The sequence below is a fragment of the Brienomyrus brachyistius genome, unplaced genomic scaffold (assembly GCF_023856365.1).
Source record: "Brienomyrus brachyistius isolate T26 unplaced genomic scaffold, BBRACH_0.4 scaffold32, whole genome shotgun sequence".
Lineage (NCBI taxonomy): Eukaryota > Metazoa > Chordata > Actinopteri > Osteoglossiformes > Mormyridae > Brienomyrus > Brienomyrus brachyistius.
In genome coordinates this window covers 470993-487563 of record NW_026042307.1, presented here as the reverse complement: position 1 = coordinate 487563, position 16571 = coordinate 470993, and the positions used below count along the sequence as shown (strand labels likewise).

The 16571-nt window shown below is 40.9% G+C and overlaps 1 protein-coding gene across 1 annotated transcript in view; it reads right to left on the bottom strand.

The window, feature by feature from the left end:
* The window catches only part of LOC125721103 (disintegrin and metalloproteinase domain-containing protein 33-like), a 67356-nt gene extending 58425 nt beyond the window's left edge, over positions 1-8931 (bottom strand). The window contains exons 1-2 of the mRNA XM_048997036.1: positions 8652-8931; positions 1402-1475 (exon numbers count right to left, since the gene is read on the bottom strand). Coding sequence (XP_048852993.1) covers positions 1402-1475; positions 8652-8769 — 192 coding nt within the window. The 5' untranslated portion in view covers positions 8770-8931. The remainder of the gene's footprint in view (positions 1-1401; positions 1476-8651) is intronic.
* Between the last annotated feature and the right edge of the window lie 7640 nt (positions 8932-16571).

The following is a 16571-nucleotide window of genomic DNA, read 5'->3' as shown; positions in this document are numbered from 1 at the left end:
ACACCCAAAACTATACATGTAAAACAGTTAACCAAGGTTTCAAAATAACTTAAAAGTTCATTCCGTAAACTGCAGTAATATGGGATTGTTGTGTTTTTGGTTCACACAGTACATGTTTTTGTTTTCATTTAGTTGTTTTTGTATTGCTGTTTTTTGTTTGCTATTGTACTTCAGATCTGAAGAAGTTAAATGTGCATGCGAGGGCTTCTATGGTCAGTGAAGTGTACATACTGTAATGTAGAGCCTTGAAATGATGAAACTGGTGTCTACGACAAGAAGAAGTATCAGTTTGCTGAAGGAAAATGATCGATCAGTGACAATGAAAAAGCAGAAAACAACTATCATTCAGAATTTTGGAGATCAAGAGCATACTTACTGTACACTGCCATTTTCACAATATATCTAAACATCTTGACTCACCAATTCAATGGTGGAATTATTTGCTTTAGAGACAGCTGTTAATTGTTTTGATTACAGGCTTTTGCAGCAAAATCATAACATTGTGCATGAACTGTTTTGAGAAATGCTGCCATAGTCATGAGAATGTTAAGTATGTTTCATGAAACGTGCCAAAGCAATTGAGAAAAACTGTAACACTAATGGCACATTAGTGCAAACAAAAGCGCTGCATATGCCAAAGTATGTCTTGCTTGGCGGTTAAAAGAGTTTGAGCATTCACTGGCTTAGGAAATGGTGGTGCTAATGTTACACATCTCTCCAAATATGGAAAGCTATGCTATAACATTTCATATCACCATTCATTATCATAACTGCTTATTCTCCACTGGGGTTGCAGGGGGCCCAAAGCTTATCCAGAGAACAATGGGTGCAGGCAGGAACCAACCCTGAGTGGGCATCAACACACCACAGGACCAATTTTAGACACACCAATCAGCCTACCCGGCATGCTAACCCAGAAACCAGAGCCCCTGGTGAAAACCCACGCAAACATGAGGAGAGTGTGCAAACTCCACACCGAAAGGACCCGGGATCAAACCCAAGACCTTCTTGCAGTGAGGCAGCAATGCTAACCATTGTGCCACTGTGCTGCACCCATTTCATAGTTCATTCTTACCTAATTGAAATCAAATTGGATTTTATTACATCACTATCTTGTGAATCGAAATTGCACTGAATCAGGCCATTGATCCAGCCCTATTCAATCAGGGCTACACTGTTAACAGTCTAAGATACTGTCTTTCCAAGTAGGAAAGCAAAGTCACAGCAAGTGGACTAATGCTTAATGATACTGTCTACGCAACCCCAGCGCCTTAGGCGGGTTAACAGAGCGAAATACCTCATGCAATTACAACTGGGTCCTTGAGATTTTGGAGCACAAATATCAAACTGTAGTATATATGCTACTTTGGGATAATGGTGGCTTTTCCGGTATCTTCTCACCTGGAATACAGCTTCTCGTTTGGCTTGCCCTTCAAACATCCAATATGGTATCACGGTCTGGCCCAGGCTCTCTCCTATAAGGAGAAAAGCACTGAAGTCAATGCACAAGACACAAGTGTGGCCTACAATATGACATGCCAGACAAGTATATAAATCTATTAAGAGACATTTTCCCCATCAGCTCCCATCAAAGTACACCACACAGGGCTCTAGACGACAACAATTTAGTTGCCCTGAAATAAGATATTGTTCCTGATATCAGATATCGGATTTTCAACTAGTTAAAAATTTTCTTCTGATATCAACAATTGGTATTTTGAATAGTTAAAACTGAATTCCAGGTATCAGAAATTGGCATTTAAAGTTCAAATTTCAACTCCCTTTGAAATGAATGAGAGGAAGATCATGACAGTGTGTTACAGTGGGAAAATTACATACGAATTGGCAGGAGCTACAAAAGTTCTCAGTCCCAGCAGTAGATACACTGATGGAATAGCAGCTGATGAAATACCTATCATTTAACTTAAAGATTTCTTTTCTCTTAAGAAAACTTTGTGATTTGATCCTTTAAAATAAAATATCACTATATTATTATTATTATTTTTGCAAATTGTATAATTCAAAAGCATTTATCAATAACACAGTTGAGATGGAAAAATAGGAACATGTTACATTGAATGTCGATATACATGTAAGTGGTGCTCCTAAAATTTTCAGTAAGGAGCACCAGTGCTAGTAGTGGAGAAAATTAGTCTGGAGCCCTGCCACAGTGGGTTGAGGGGGTTCATTGTAATTCATGACCCAGTCAGGTGGCTTGCTTCCATCACCAATAATTACATACGCTAACTGTTTGTTTTTAACATTGTTTAAACGCTTTAAATATTCAGTATGATTATCCTTCAGATCTGAGGAAGATGTCTCATTGCTACGAATCATCTGTGTACTTCACACAGCACTGCAGCCCCAAACTTGAGGCACATGGTCTGGATCAGTAGGGGCACTGGAAGCTGGTGGTTGTGATCTCTGCTGGTTCTGTACTGTGGCATTTTATCCTGGCTGCTGGCTTAACTTTTTGGCACTGGTTTTTCTCAAAGTGGGTGGTGCCTTGCCAGCATAGTCTACCCCTGGCATACTTTTCCATCTACTTTGGATGGATCTTGCACCAGGGGAAGTTGACCTTGACCAAGTCTTTGAAGCATTTCTTGCTTCTGGTGTCCTGGTGTCTTTTGCCATGCACAAGCTCTCCAAACAGGAGGCATCTGGGCATATGAGGCTTCTCCATGCGAATGATGTGCCCTCCCCCCATCGAAGTTTGGGCTTAGATTTGATGTTAGTTAGACTCTGTATGATCTAGGACCACAAAGTTGGTAATACAGTCCTGCCACTGGATTCCCTGTATGGATTGAAGAGCTCACATGTGAAAGCTTTCCAGCATCTTGGAATGTCTGCGATACGGGGTCCATGATTCACAGCCAGAGAGCAGAGTTGGAAAGACCACTGCTTTTTACATCTTCAATTTTGTCAACAGGTGTATGTTACCTTGGCTGTTCCAAACTCTGTTCCATAGTCTCTCTTGCTTTGCTGAAGCCATTGTTGATTTCATTGTCGAAGGAGCCATCCTGGAAGGTACTGCTTCTTAGATATTTGAATGACTGAATATTTGCAAGCTAAATGTCACCTATTGTTGCGTTTTGTGCAGGAGGGTTGGTGTTAGGCACTGGTTGGTGGAGCACATTAGTCTTGCTGAGGCTGACTGTCAGGTTAAACAGTTTTGAAACCTCAGAGAAGCGGTCAAGCATTAGCTGTAGGTCTGAGCCTTTGTGGGCCACAAGGGCACAGTCATTGATGAAGAGGGATTCCTGAAGAAGGGAGTGATGGCACTTTGTTTTGGTGTTAAAGCAATGAAGGTCAAAGGGGGAACCCTATCTCTAGGCTGCTAACAGCATGAAACAGCATGCAAGAGAAGATGAAGCACAACAGATCTGGAGCAATTACACAGCACTGCTTAATTCCATTGCTGATCTTGAAGGCATTTGTCAAGTCCCCACTGGTGAGGACCTGGCTGGTTATGCCTTCACGGAAGAGCTGGATGATTTCTACAAATTTCTGTGGACATTCATTGTCTACCAGGACTGTCCAAAGAGCCTTCCTGTTGACAGTACCGAAGGCTTTCATCAGATTGATAAATACAGAGTAGAGAGGCATGTTTTGTTCGATGCATTTTTCCTGTAGCTGCCTCAAGGAAATAATCATGTCTGCGGTGCCTCGGCCTGGTCTGAAGCCATACTGAATCTCTAAAAGAATGTCCTCAAAAACAGAGATGAGTCGGTTTGTGAAGACTTGAGCAAGGATCTTGCCAGCAATGGAAAAGGGTGCGATGCCCCTGTAGTACCCACAGTCTGATTTAATACCCTTGTTTTTATAAAGTAAAATGATCAGGGCATCACGGAATTCATCTGGCATTTTCATCATTGTTTAATGATAAGACAGAGGGAACACTGCAACATGTGAGTGTAGAAGTGTTAACGCTAATGCAAAATTAGTCGGTTTATCTCAATTTGTCTGTTGCATATCATATACACAGGAAACATCTTTATCTGCAAAACCTCCAGACTGGCAAAAATGAGCCACTGAATATCCATAATCTGATGGGGGATAAAAGTACTGGGTTAAATGGCAACTTGCGCGCAGTTCCATAAAATCATGGGTGGCTGTGATGAGACACAGGGTCCTGGTTGATGACTGGCTCAGACCTGCGAGATGAGTAAATGCTGAGCTGCATTAGACGAATGTCAGACCGACCCAGAAGATTGCCAGCCTGCTGCTCTACTCATATACAAGCACAATGAGTGTCTCATTTCAGCTTCAGCACGAGGAGTTACACCAATTCAAGAGGCAGCGGCAAGACCCCTGCTACATGCTATCTGATATTTTATAATAAATCAAATATGTTAATGTCTGGACTGCTGACTATTTGCTGGATGGGAAATTTGGGACTATGACACCTTGAAGGCAGAGATCCTGGCCTAGTTGGGTCTTTCACCTACCGCCATGGTACCCTGGTTCCGTGACCAGAGCGATTCTCTAAATCAGCTGGCTCAGCCAGTTCTGTGCCACACACCCTGCAAATGGCAGTCAGGGTCGCCACAGACTGGGTCCTGGGGGCTCTGCCCCATACTGAGAGCCAATTCATCTGCCAATAAAGGGATCCATGACATGTCAGAGGTCTGACACCTCACCTGTTTGGTATGGATTCAGGGGCATCCAGTCTCAGCCCTTCTGGATTCAGGCAGCATGATCACACCGCTTCCCTGGAGGAACAACTAAAGGTGCCCTCCCCACTTATTACATGGCTGCCATGCTGCTGGTTTGGCTGAGGTTTGAAGTCTGGTGGGGTATCCCTGCAGCTCTGCAACTGGGCATGCCAATCAATGCAGATCGACTAGCCCATTCCCCTCAACCCTCTGCAGTTTATTTGTAGAGTAAGCTGAGGAAGGAGACAATGAACAAGAAAGTCAGCCCCCTCTGGCCTTGACATCCGGTATGCTGAGCTTTTTCAGTAGGTGTCAAAGCGGCAGTTCCTTTTCAAATGATCAACAGTGAGACAACTGGTTTGGTGATCCAGGGAGAATGGAAAATGTTGGACCATTTTCTTAATAAGAACTTCCACGTCCGAGAAGGACATCACGGTGGAGCACATCCTGATATGCAGGAAAGGATTAAAAAAGTCAAGTCAATAATCAGACAGCATAAGAAATAATCCTAACAGAGGCAACAGCAGGCCTATAACCAGCCTGCTCAGGTCCAAGAGTTCCACCCAGTTGATTGGGTTCCTATCCACATCCCAAATGGCTCCTACAAGTTCCTGGTCACTGGGCAGGAACAATACCCTATAGTGGAGTGTGGGTGGGTCCCAGGAACTATATGCTGTAGTCTGGCAAACCAGCAACTATTCCATAGAACAGATCTATGAAAACAATGAATCTACACCGTTTGGTTCTGCTATGACATCCACTGGCTGAACCATGGTTGCCCATTTTGAGAGTTACCCCATGCCTTGCATGAATGGACTGCTCAGGTGTCGAGTTAAGGCCCACTCCTTATCCATCCAAGACTATCTCAAGGGTTATAAGCAGGTACCCCTTCGTCTGGAGAAATCAGCCTTTTGTATGGTCAGTAGCCACTTGTAGTAGTGTGCTCTTTATTGATGTCTTCCAGGGACTCATAGACCTTGTAGTCCATGCTCACTAATGGTATGCAGCAGGCAACATAGATGACCTTGCCAACCTTGCTGAGAGCTGCACAGAGTACCCTGCTTGCTACGACAGGGTGCTGGACTCACAACTAAACTTGCCAACGGGGGATCACTGAACCCTGCTAGCTGGGGTACCTCATTGTATGGGGCCTGTTTCACTCCCTCATCAGTACCCACCAGGGTTATTATCGTTCACGATAACTAACAAAATAACGAAAACTAAATGTGAGAAAACACTTTCATTAACTTTAACAAAAATAAGGCTTCATGAAAAAACAATACCTAACTAAAGCTGTATTGTATGTTTACCAAACAAACTAAAATAAACTAAAATTATTAATAAAATGTCTTCAGTTTTCATTTTGTCAGTTTATTTCATACATAACTCTAGGTGGATTATTTCTTTTATTTTTTTTGCTGTTCCAGTTTTACACACATAAACATATGAAGCCCTAAAAGGAACATGGAAGGGAAGAAAATCAATGGTTGAAAAAAATCCTGCAAAACCTTTGTAAGATCTTGCAATACTTGTCTGAGTACTGAGCCCATTTAATGTACAAAAGATAGAATTAATTAACGAAGTATAAACCATATACTTATTATTATCCTTATACATACTTATTATACTTAAAGGTATTACCGGCAGAAAACTGAATATATAGGTAACTTTTCTTGCTTAGTTACTGGTGGTGAATGGACGTAGTGTAATTATTAATAAATATATATAAAAGCACATAATACGAAAATTCATGGTGTGCATTGTCCCCCATAGACTAAGGCTTAAAGGCCAGATGGCTTATTTGATGTTGTTCAGATGCTTCCAGTTGATCATCTTTTTGGAGTGATGATAAGGTGCGTTGTCACCTTAGAACAGGATCTGGTCTGGAAACAGCTCCTGCGATGATGGCACCATGCACTTTTGCAGTTTTGTGGTGTAGTTTGGTCCCATTCACCATTCCATCAACGATGTGCAGATGTCCGATGCCATTGGCAGCCATGGAGCCCCAGACATTCAAAGGATGCTTCACAATGAGGTTGAGGAACTCAGGCTTGAACTCCTCTTCAGGAAACTTTGCTGAAAAGCACCTTTTCCCACATTTCATATGTCCAGCTTGAGGTCGTCCATGCCAACTTGATCTAGTAGCATTTTTGGATATCAGTAATTAATGGCTTGGAGCCCTACAGACCAATCTGCAGGCACCGGCAATGAACTGATGATGAGCTGACACTGACATGACAGTTGTCTGACCACTCACACAGAAGCGGAGGTGAGGTCATCTTGCGGTTAGTCAATGAAATGTGTCAAAGTGCATGGTCCTGGCATAATGTTGATGCACATGGATGACCAGACCAAGGCTTGTCTACCAACGAACACATCACTTTCTTCTTTGTATCTATACAACCACACTGTGACTGCAGCTGATTTTGCTGCCGATCTGGAAGCACGAAAATCCTTTCTCACTCATCACTGACATACGAACACTCTCAGCATTCTTTTCAGTCTTTTTCATGATCAATGCAAAAAGTGTATGAAACCCAAAAAGATCCAGTTTTGACACAGGATGCATACAAGTAATAGCAGCTATGTTCCAATATCGTAATTATTGTAAAATTAGAAACAAGTTATATTAAAAAGTTGATTCTAATAGCCAAATGTATCAGTTTTTTTATTGTTTTTAAGCAGACTTAATCTTGCATTACATAGCATAACTTCTCTGCAATTGTTTGCCTGTGTAAATGAGAAAACCATGGATTATTTGCATAAAATTCAGAAGCTTTATAAAGCATTCCAGTCTGTTCATCTGATTGCACATGATTTATGATCAATGCAATTGCTCACTGAATGTACCTCTACTGGGAGAAAAGAAACCTCTACTAGCTATTGAAACAGTAGTTTAACAAATTAAAACAAATACGATAAGAAATACAAAGGGTGTTAATAATGTATTACTAATCTAGCAAATATAATATTATGTGGCCCACACAAGTTTGGGCAGGTTCCAGTGTAGCCCATTCACTAAAATGAGTTTGACACCCCTGGCTAAGAGGAATACAGATCACCTCTTGCACACACACTGCAATCTCATAGCTAGAAATAGCATCCTTGCAGTAACTGTGACTACAGGGGAGCTGCACGTAAGGTTCAAAGCACAGTAGCAGCAGCAGCACGATGACTTGGAGGTGCATCTCCTCAGGCTGCATTAACAACTTTATAAAAAAAAAAAAAAAAAAACAGGAATGAAGTGAAGTAAACCCCGCAAATCCTGTTTCAATCTGCCAAACATTTAAAGCTTATACAGAGCATATACAACCACACACAATGGTCAAAAATGCAAAATCCCTAAGCTTGAAGGCAACAGTGCTACTCATGGAGCATCCAGCTCAGCTTCTAAACTTGTAAAAAAGAATAAAAAAGCATGATGCAATTTGATGAATGATTTAACGTTAGCATAGAAATCTCTTTATAAAGCCTGAACATTCTATGAAAGCTGGAAACAGCTGTAACTTACAGTGCAGATTATTTATTTCATTTATATGAAAGCAACAAGATCCAAAAATAACATTTGTTGGTTTCATGATTTTATGACGATTTATTGATTTTATGGACTACTGTATGATTTATTATAAGTAACGCATTTTTGTGCCAGAATTACAAGAGAGATCCCGTTCTGACCGGAAGAAAAAAAAATGCAAAATCTTAAACCACTGATCAGACTTTCTGATTAAACAAGTAAAGCGCATTTGCAACCTATTTCAAATGTCTTATCCTCATAAAACGACCTATACAAGAATTACCATCAAAGTATAAGAGTCTGTATGCATGATAGAAAACCTGTTCTGCTAAGTGCTCGGAATAAAGCCGAATAAAACAAAAATCTCATTAGTGTATACCTACATATCAATGGACACGGATGCTAGCACATGCAACTGGTAGGCTGAGAACAGGCAAGTTTAAACTACCGAGATGCTCCATCTAAACTGACAATATAATTACCTTGTTCCCTGAGGTCTCCATTCACTATTGTTAGTGCACTGTTGACAAGTAGCAGGATCAAACATATCAGTGGGCGTCCGCATGCTGCTGATATAACTGACTTCTTCTGCTGGTACATCCCCGTTTGTCTAAGTACCTCTAACCGTGTGCACCACTCGCTGTAATGATCACTCCTCTGCTTGACGTTAAGAACTGTCTACCTAAGAAAACAAGAAACGTATTGCTGTGTAAAATCGCAGAAGAGAATTGGCGCCTGCTTGGTGGACTGTACGTGCGTGTGTGCGTGAGCGCGCGAAAGCGAACAGGAAGGAAAACGCCAACTTATCCGAGAACCGTATCTTGACTTGTTCGTTTACACGTCATATTGTACCATCAGTCACAATTCATTCACAAACGGCCAGTTTCAGTCATCTCTTGCCTTGTACATACACTTTTGCGAATGTGGTATAAGGACTTGTGGTTTTAACCTCATCCACCCAGAATGATTAAAGGTTGTATTGCGGCAAGTGAGAAGCCATTCTTATTGAATACGTTAGTACTATTTATTATTATTATTATTATTATTATTATTTCAGAGCTATGAAATTGAATAACAGGTTTCTAAGTTTCCAAAGCTTTACAAATTCCACCAATAGCATTTTCTATTATCCATGCCATATGTTGTTCATTCTGTATCGTTCTCTACCCTCATACTCGCATTGACAGTAAACATAACCGTAAATAGAAATTGTCATTTATCTATACAGACCTGAATTAACCTTCCATCCATTTTCTATACCCTCTTGCCCTGTGCAGGGTCAATGGGGTTCGGTGCCTATTTCAGAAGCCTTGGGCACCAGGCAATGAGAACTGAATTTTAATAACATCAAAAGTGCTTACTCGTAATAAAGTTTGTTTTAAAATGATACCCTGTATACCACATAAACACACTTACGTCACAGATGTTTTTACCCGTTCATAAATGTAATAACTTTTAATGTCTTTTATTGGGAAATACCCTCACAAAAATTATCATGGTATTATCATGTCAGTATGGTTGTGCTGGATTGTAATTTCAGTGTTTTTCTATTTTCTGCATGGTACATTTATCGTATAATGATATACATATGGTATATGTTCCTAGTATTTGAACAATATTTTATATTATAGTACTTTGTTCTGATGCCACAGTGTTCTGTTATGCCCCACGGTATTATGGAAGCGAGACGTGGCGCAGGCAGAAAAAGAAGGTGACAATCCTCTGGCAGCTCTGAGACACAGTGGGGTTTATTACAGAAGCTAAAAAACTGGGTAAAATTACAAAGAAAAGGACCACAAGGGGTCAAAAAGCAAAATGGGGAAAACAAGGACTAACTACAAGGAATGACTAGGAAATAAGATCCAGGAACAAAGCAACACAGGGAGGAAGAACTGGCAGGGAACAAAGCACAAACTCATACAGCAGTGCAGAGTAACATCTAACATTCTAACTAAATGAGCAACTAAGGCAACGGAACACAAGCAGGCACTAAACTACACAGATAACAAGGACTTACAAAAGGCAGGTGTGAATACTCAAAACAATCAACCAATCAGGACAGACACCTCAAACAGGACACAGGTGGAATTAACTAACACAATCATAAAACTAAGAGAAAGAAGGAAACAGAATCTAACACTAGGAAAACAACAATGGCAAGTAAAAGAATACCAAGGGCACAAAGCAAAAAAACAAAACAAAATGCACAGCAAAACGCAGGAACTAGAAAAAACTGATACAAATGAAACACAAAGGAACAAATCTACTAAATACAAAAACAGAGGTGACTGGACTTGAAAACATGACAGAGGGTTTAATAGCTACACACTCAGCCCATAGAACCATGCAGCAGTCCAGGGAGCTGGGAAAACACACTAAGGACTTGGGCAACAGGGAGGACAGAATAGCCAGTAACACTAGCTGGCCAAAGGGGGAGGAGACACGAAAGACTCGGACAGACAGGTGCTGACCCTGACACCATGGTATTTATTTCCTACCTGTATCCCCATGGTGTTTGTTTCCTACTTGTACTATGGTATTTAGTACTCATGGTTCTGCTAAGAAGCACATATAGCATAGCTCCCTTACAAAAAAAAACATCTATTGAAAACACTGGGTTGCGATCATTTTAGTTGTACTGCATTTGGTGATGGAATATGAGAATTTCAATAAAGCAACTTTCAGGAATCAGTAATTATAATGTGAATTTTATTTTCACCATTTCAAAGACCATTTAAAATGTGAAGAGTTTTATTTCTGTTCATTTGGACATTGGTTTTGATAAAAAAAATTATTCCTTCAGCTTCTGCCATTGAAACACACTATATGGACAAAAGAATTGGGACACATCTCTTAATCACTGACTTCAGGTGTTTCATTCAGACCCATTGCACAGGTGCATAAAATCATGTACCTAGCCATGCAGTCAGGTTTACAAACATTTGTGAAAGAACAGATCGTTCAGAAGAACTCATTGGATTCAAATGTGATACTATCATAGAATACAACCTTTTCAATAAGCCAGTTTGTGAAATTTCTTCATGCTAGATATTCCATGGTTGCAATAATACCACTCGCAGTCAAAGTGAAAGCTTTTAGGAACAACAGAAACTCAGCCACAAAGTCCCAGATTACATAAAGTAACAGAGTGGGGTTGCCAAGTGCTGAGGCACATAGTGCATGAAAGTTGCCAACGCTCTGTTGACTCAGTAATTGCAGAATGCAGCTGATGAATGCAGCTGCTCGGCCATGTAAACCTATTCCATGAAGTTCCCTATGCACTGTCCTTGCGTTAATCTGAAGGCCACGTGAAGTTTGGAGGTCTGTAGCTATTGACTCTGCAGACAGTTGGCGACTTCTGCATACGGTGGCCTCAGCATGTGTTGTCCCCGGAAACAGCCTACCTTACGTGGCCTACAGTACCACTTCATGGCTGAGTTGCTGTTGTTCCCAATTGCCTCAACCCAATTGGTTATAATACCACGAATAGTTGACTGTGGAATATTTAGTAGCAAGGAAATTTCACAAATACTGCACAGGTGGCATCCTATCAAACCCATTCTTTCATAAATGCTTGCAGAAGCAGTCTGTATGCCTAGGTGTTTGATTTTATACACCTGTGGTTATGAAAGTGATTGGAACACCTGAATTCAATGATTTGGAGGGGTGTCCCAATACTTTTGGAAATATAGTGTATATTACAATGGTTTTACCATAATGGTACTACTATGCTATTACCATACCATAATACTTTATAGTAAGAGACATCAAGAGACTCTGAACAAATCTTTCAGATTATATGTTTACGCACTTAATTACTATTCTGTCTGCTTTCCAATAGCGATAAAATACATCAGGAACTAGAAACTGCAGTGAAAATACACAGAGGAAATTGAAATGAATGAAAATTTCCCCGAATAAATTTCAGTCTTAGTTCAATATAAAATGAATAAACATTTACATGTACGCAGCTTCTCTGGTGAGACAGGAGTGGGAGAGAGGAGCAAAGAAGAGAATTGAAGCGGTCCAAGAAAAGGGCCTCTCAGGGTAGCATTTCATCAATAGTCCCACTCGCTTCAACCAGTGGAAATAAGTGCCGGTGGGACACGTGTTCAAGGGGTTACCGGAAAGATACCGAGGAACACTCCATCTGCAATGCTGCAGAATATTCTAGAGAAAAGGAAGAAAATGGAAAGGCATATCTGGCCAAAGCAGTCCAGCTATTCTGAGTCACAGGGAGCTTTTGTCAAAGGAGGAACAGGATTACTATAATCAAGTAAGCTTTTGCCCCTGGGAGGTACACGACAAGACCCCAGGTCCCATTAACAGTTTTGAATGCCAGATACAAGCTAATTATCTTTAAAGTGCCAGTACCATCCCTGAAAGCCTATATTTAAGTGAGCTATGTGCTGAGGCATTTTCAGATTTTTTGGTGACTGGTGTTTAGCCTAGGGTTCCGTCACTATTACAGTATAATAAGCTCTACTCAGCACGTTTCACTGAAAGATTGCTGGTCAGACAAAAACAGGAGAAATCTGGAAGCGGATCGACACACAGAAGCAGGGACGTACTGCTGTTTCCCAGAGTGAATATCTTGTAATAACCTATTGGAAAAATGAATTTCTGTGCAGTACTGCAGAGTTCCTGGTTCTTATTCAGTCTCATATACTGAAAGGAATTGAACAAGGAAATTTAAAATATATGTAAATTGCTCACGTGTACATTAAACAGATTCAGCAAAACATAATATAAACATAGTATAAAACAGTATAAAATAAAATAGTATAAATATCAATTTGTTGATTGCAGTCTGATTAGAGGTAGCATAAAAATGAATATTGAATACCATTGGTCTTGTGGAAAATTCTGTGTTTGTTAGGTCAACAAGAGGTTATTGGCCTAAGTCGAGGTTAAAGGGAATCTTCTAGCTTACAGGGCAGAATCCACGCCTCAGTACTGCTGCTGTTCAGAATGCCAGATCTTACACAAAGTGGCCAAGTTGGTTAGGATGGCTACAGGGCTGTCTGTGACTATACCCATCTATGAGCAGCAACACTTTCATCAGAGAACTGTTGGTTCAGGCACTTAATCAGTGCCTCCTTTGAAATCTAGCTATATTCTGTATTTTTAGTGCAGTCAATCATCTTAATTACTGCATTTGTGTAATTAATTTCCACCCTAATGGCAATGTTAATTAGAAGATAATTGTACTCTGTATACTAATTGAGTGATTTTGGCAAAATGCGTAGGTACCATGTTGGCCCGAATACAAGACAATTTCCCCCCCTTAAAATACATTTGAAAAAATGGTGTAGTCTTATAATCGGAGTCTAGACAAAAAAGGGATTAGATGGCACCAAATACTAAATTTTGCAACGACTATTTGACTTACCATAATGTAGATTTTATGTAAGATTTCTTGCACGAGCATGATAGTCTGAAAGCGTGATTATCATGCCAGATGCGTGACAACTGGCAACCTTGGCAATGTGCGTGTTTAGCACACTTCACGCACCACGTGTCTCATGTGAATTGTTGGCTTTCCTGCCTGTGCTGGTATTAAACCGATATCTGTTGTTAAGAACAAAAGAACATAAGAAATGTACAAACAAGAGGAGGCAATTCGGCCCAACAATCTCGTTTGGGGGGAACTTAACTAATAGCTCAGAGTTGTTAAAAACTTATCTAGCTCTGTTTTAAAGGAACCCATGGTTTTACCTTGCGCTACACTAGCAGGAAGACTATTCCATACTCCAACTACATGCTGCGTAAAGAAGTACTTCCTCAAATTCGTTTTAAAATGTTCTTCCGCTAATTTCCACTTATGGCCACGAGTGCTAGTATTTAAACTAATATTGAAATAGCCATTTGGCTGAACAGCATCCAGACCAGATTCAGCTCCGCTAACCTCTCCTCATAAGACAGGAGTGGCCAATCTTACCCAGAAAGGGCAGCTGTGTATACAGGTTTTCGCTGCGACTCCCTAATTAGATTACTAATTATAGGACTGATTGGCTGAAGAGTCCTCACACCTGGGTGTGAACAGCTGACCTAAAGGTTATCCCAAAAAGCTACATACACACCGGCCCTGTCATGCCCAGCTCGTACGATCCTCGTGTGTGCCACGCCCCCCTGAATATCCACGTGTGCTTCCCTGATTGTACCCAGCTGTACCCTGTTGTCTTGCCTATTTTAGTCCATGTCTTGCCTTAGCTCTTGGTCCGTCATTGATGTTGGTCGATGTCCGTGCTAGTGCTCTGTCCTGATCCTTTAATAAATCTCCAGTTTCCCCCATACTTCGCCTGCTTCCTGCTCGCTTGCCTGCCTGTGCGATCACCCGAATTAGCAGCGATCGTGACAGGCCCTTTGTGGATAAGATTGGCCACCCCTGTCATTGACATTGCTCTAAGAGCAGGAATCATTTCTTGTAGCCCTATGTTGCACCCTTTCCAAGGCAGCAATGTTCTTTTTAAGGTATGGTGACCATACCTGCACACAATATACTAGGTGGAGTCTTACCAAGGAATTATATGATCGTAGCATCACCTCCCTTGACTTAAATTCCACACACCTAGAGATGTAATCCAACATCTTATTGGCTTTTTTTTATTGCTTCCCCACACTGGTGAGAGTGGGACATGGAAGCGTCAACATACGCACCGAGGTCTTTCTCATAATCAGCTACCTTTATTACAATGGAACCCATAAAATATCTGTACTTTATATTTCTGCTCCCTGCATGGAATACCTTACATTTATCTATGTGAAATTTCATCTGCCAGGTATCAGCCCAGTAGCTAATTAAATCCAGATCCCGTTGTAGCCTCTGTGCTGCTAGATCAGTATCTGCTACACCACCAACTTTGGTGTCGTCTGGAAATTTAACCAGTTTACTGTATGTATCGGTGGCAATATCATTAATGTAAATGAGGAACAATAGTGGTCCTAAAATTGAACCCTGCAGTACCCCACTATAAACGCAGGCCCACTGTGACATTGTACCTCTAATAACTACTCGCTGCTTCCTGTCTGTTAACTAGTTTTCGATCCAAGTTACTATAGTTCCTAAAATCCCTGCATCTTTCAGCTTAAGCAAGAGCCATTTGTGGGGAACAACATCAAAGGCCTTCTGGAAATCTAAGTAGGTAACATCGTAGGCCTTTTTGTGATAAATTTGTCTTGCAGCTTCCTCACAGAACTCAAGCCAATTTGTTAAAGAGGACCTACCTCTCCTAAATCCATGTTCGCTATCCCTCAGAATGTTATTTGAATCCAGGTAATTTATCATTTTCACTTGGATTATAGCTTCCATTACTTTTCCAGGTATGCAAGTTAAGATGATTGGCCTATAGTTTGCTGGATTACTACTATCCCCTTTTTTGAATATGGGGATAGTAACATTCATTTTAAAAGAGCTGTCGTCTGATTTGTTAATATGACCTTTCTCCGCAATATGTTTTATACCCCTTTATGTAGGTCTGCTGCATTGAAAACATTCTGCAACCTTAAGGGTTGTGGAGTATGTAATACTCATTATGTCTTCCACCACCCCAAATCGATGCTTGTCCATCCATCCATTATCATTACCACTTAATCCCCACTGGTATCGGGGGGGGGGGGGGGGGGGGGCTAAGCCTATCCTGGGAATAACGGGCGCAGGCGGGAACCAACCCTGGGCGGGCACCAACATACCGCAGGGTGCACACACTCATCCAGCCACACTCACACAACTACAGGGCCAATTTACAAACACTAATCAGCCTACCGGCGAAAACCCATGCAAACACGGGGAGAGCATGCAAACTGGTTGCTTGTTAACTTATTAGATGCTGCAGAGGTGACCATGCCATCACTCTCCGCCAGTGTACCTAACAGGAGCTGCAGAGGTGACCATGCCTTAATAAAATATATTTAGAGGCATCCCAAGCAGCCGTAGTTCATGTTAGTGGGCATATTTTGCCACGTGTGCAGTATATGGCAAGAACCAGAACCAACCGATTGCACTGCCACGATGGAGGCTTAGTTAAATGTCAGTGATATTATATCTTGTGTTATACAGTATATACAGATAAGTCCAGATTGACTTACGTTCCAGGATGAAATCGGTATGCAAGTCGATGGATACCTATATCTGTTAACTCAAGAGTTAGATTCAACAGCAATCCAGAGTAATCATTACAATAAAATTTGTGTCCCTATAATTATTAAAAAAATAGAGAAAGTACTTTAGATTTTATCTTGGTTACAATATGAGGGTTGGTACTAGCTAGATATGATGTGAAGCTATCCATAAGCCAGCATACTGCATGCAATGGCAGAAAAATCAATTAAGTATAGAACCCAGTTTTGCTCTTGTTTTAACCTGGAATAGAAAAAACTACTTAAAACCAAAATTAAATGCA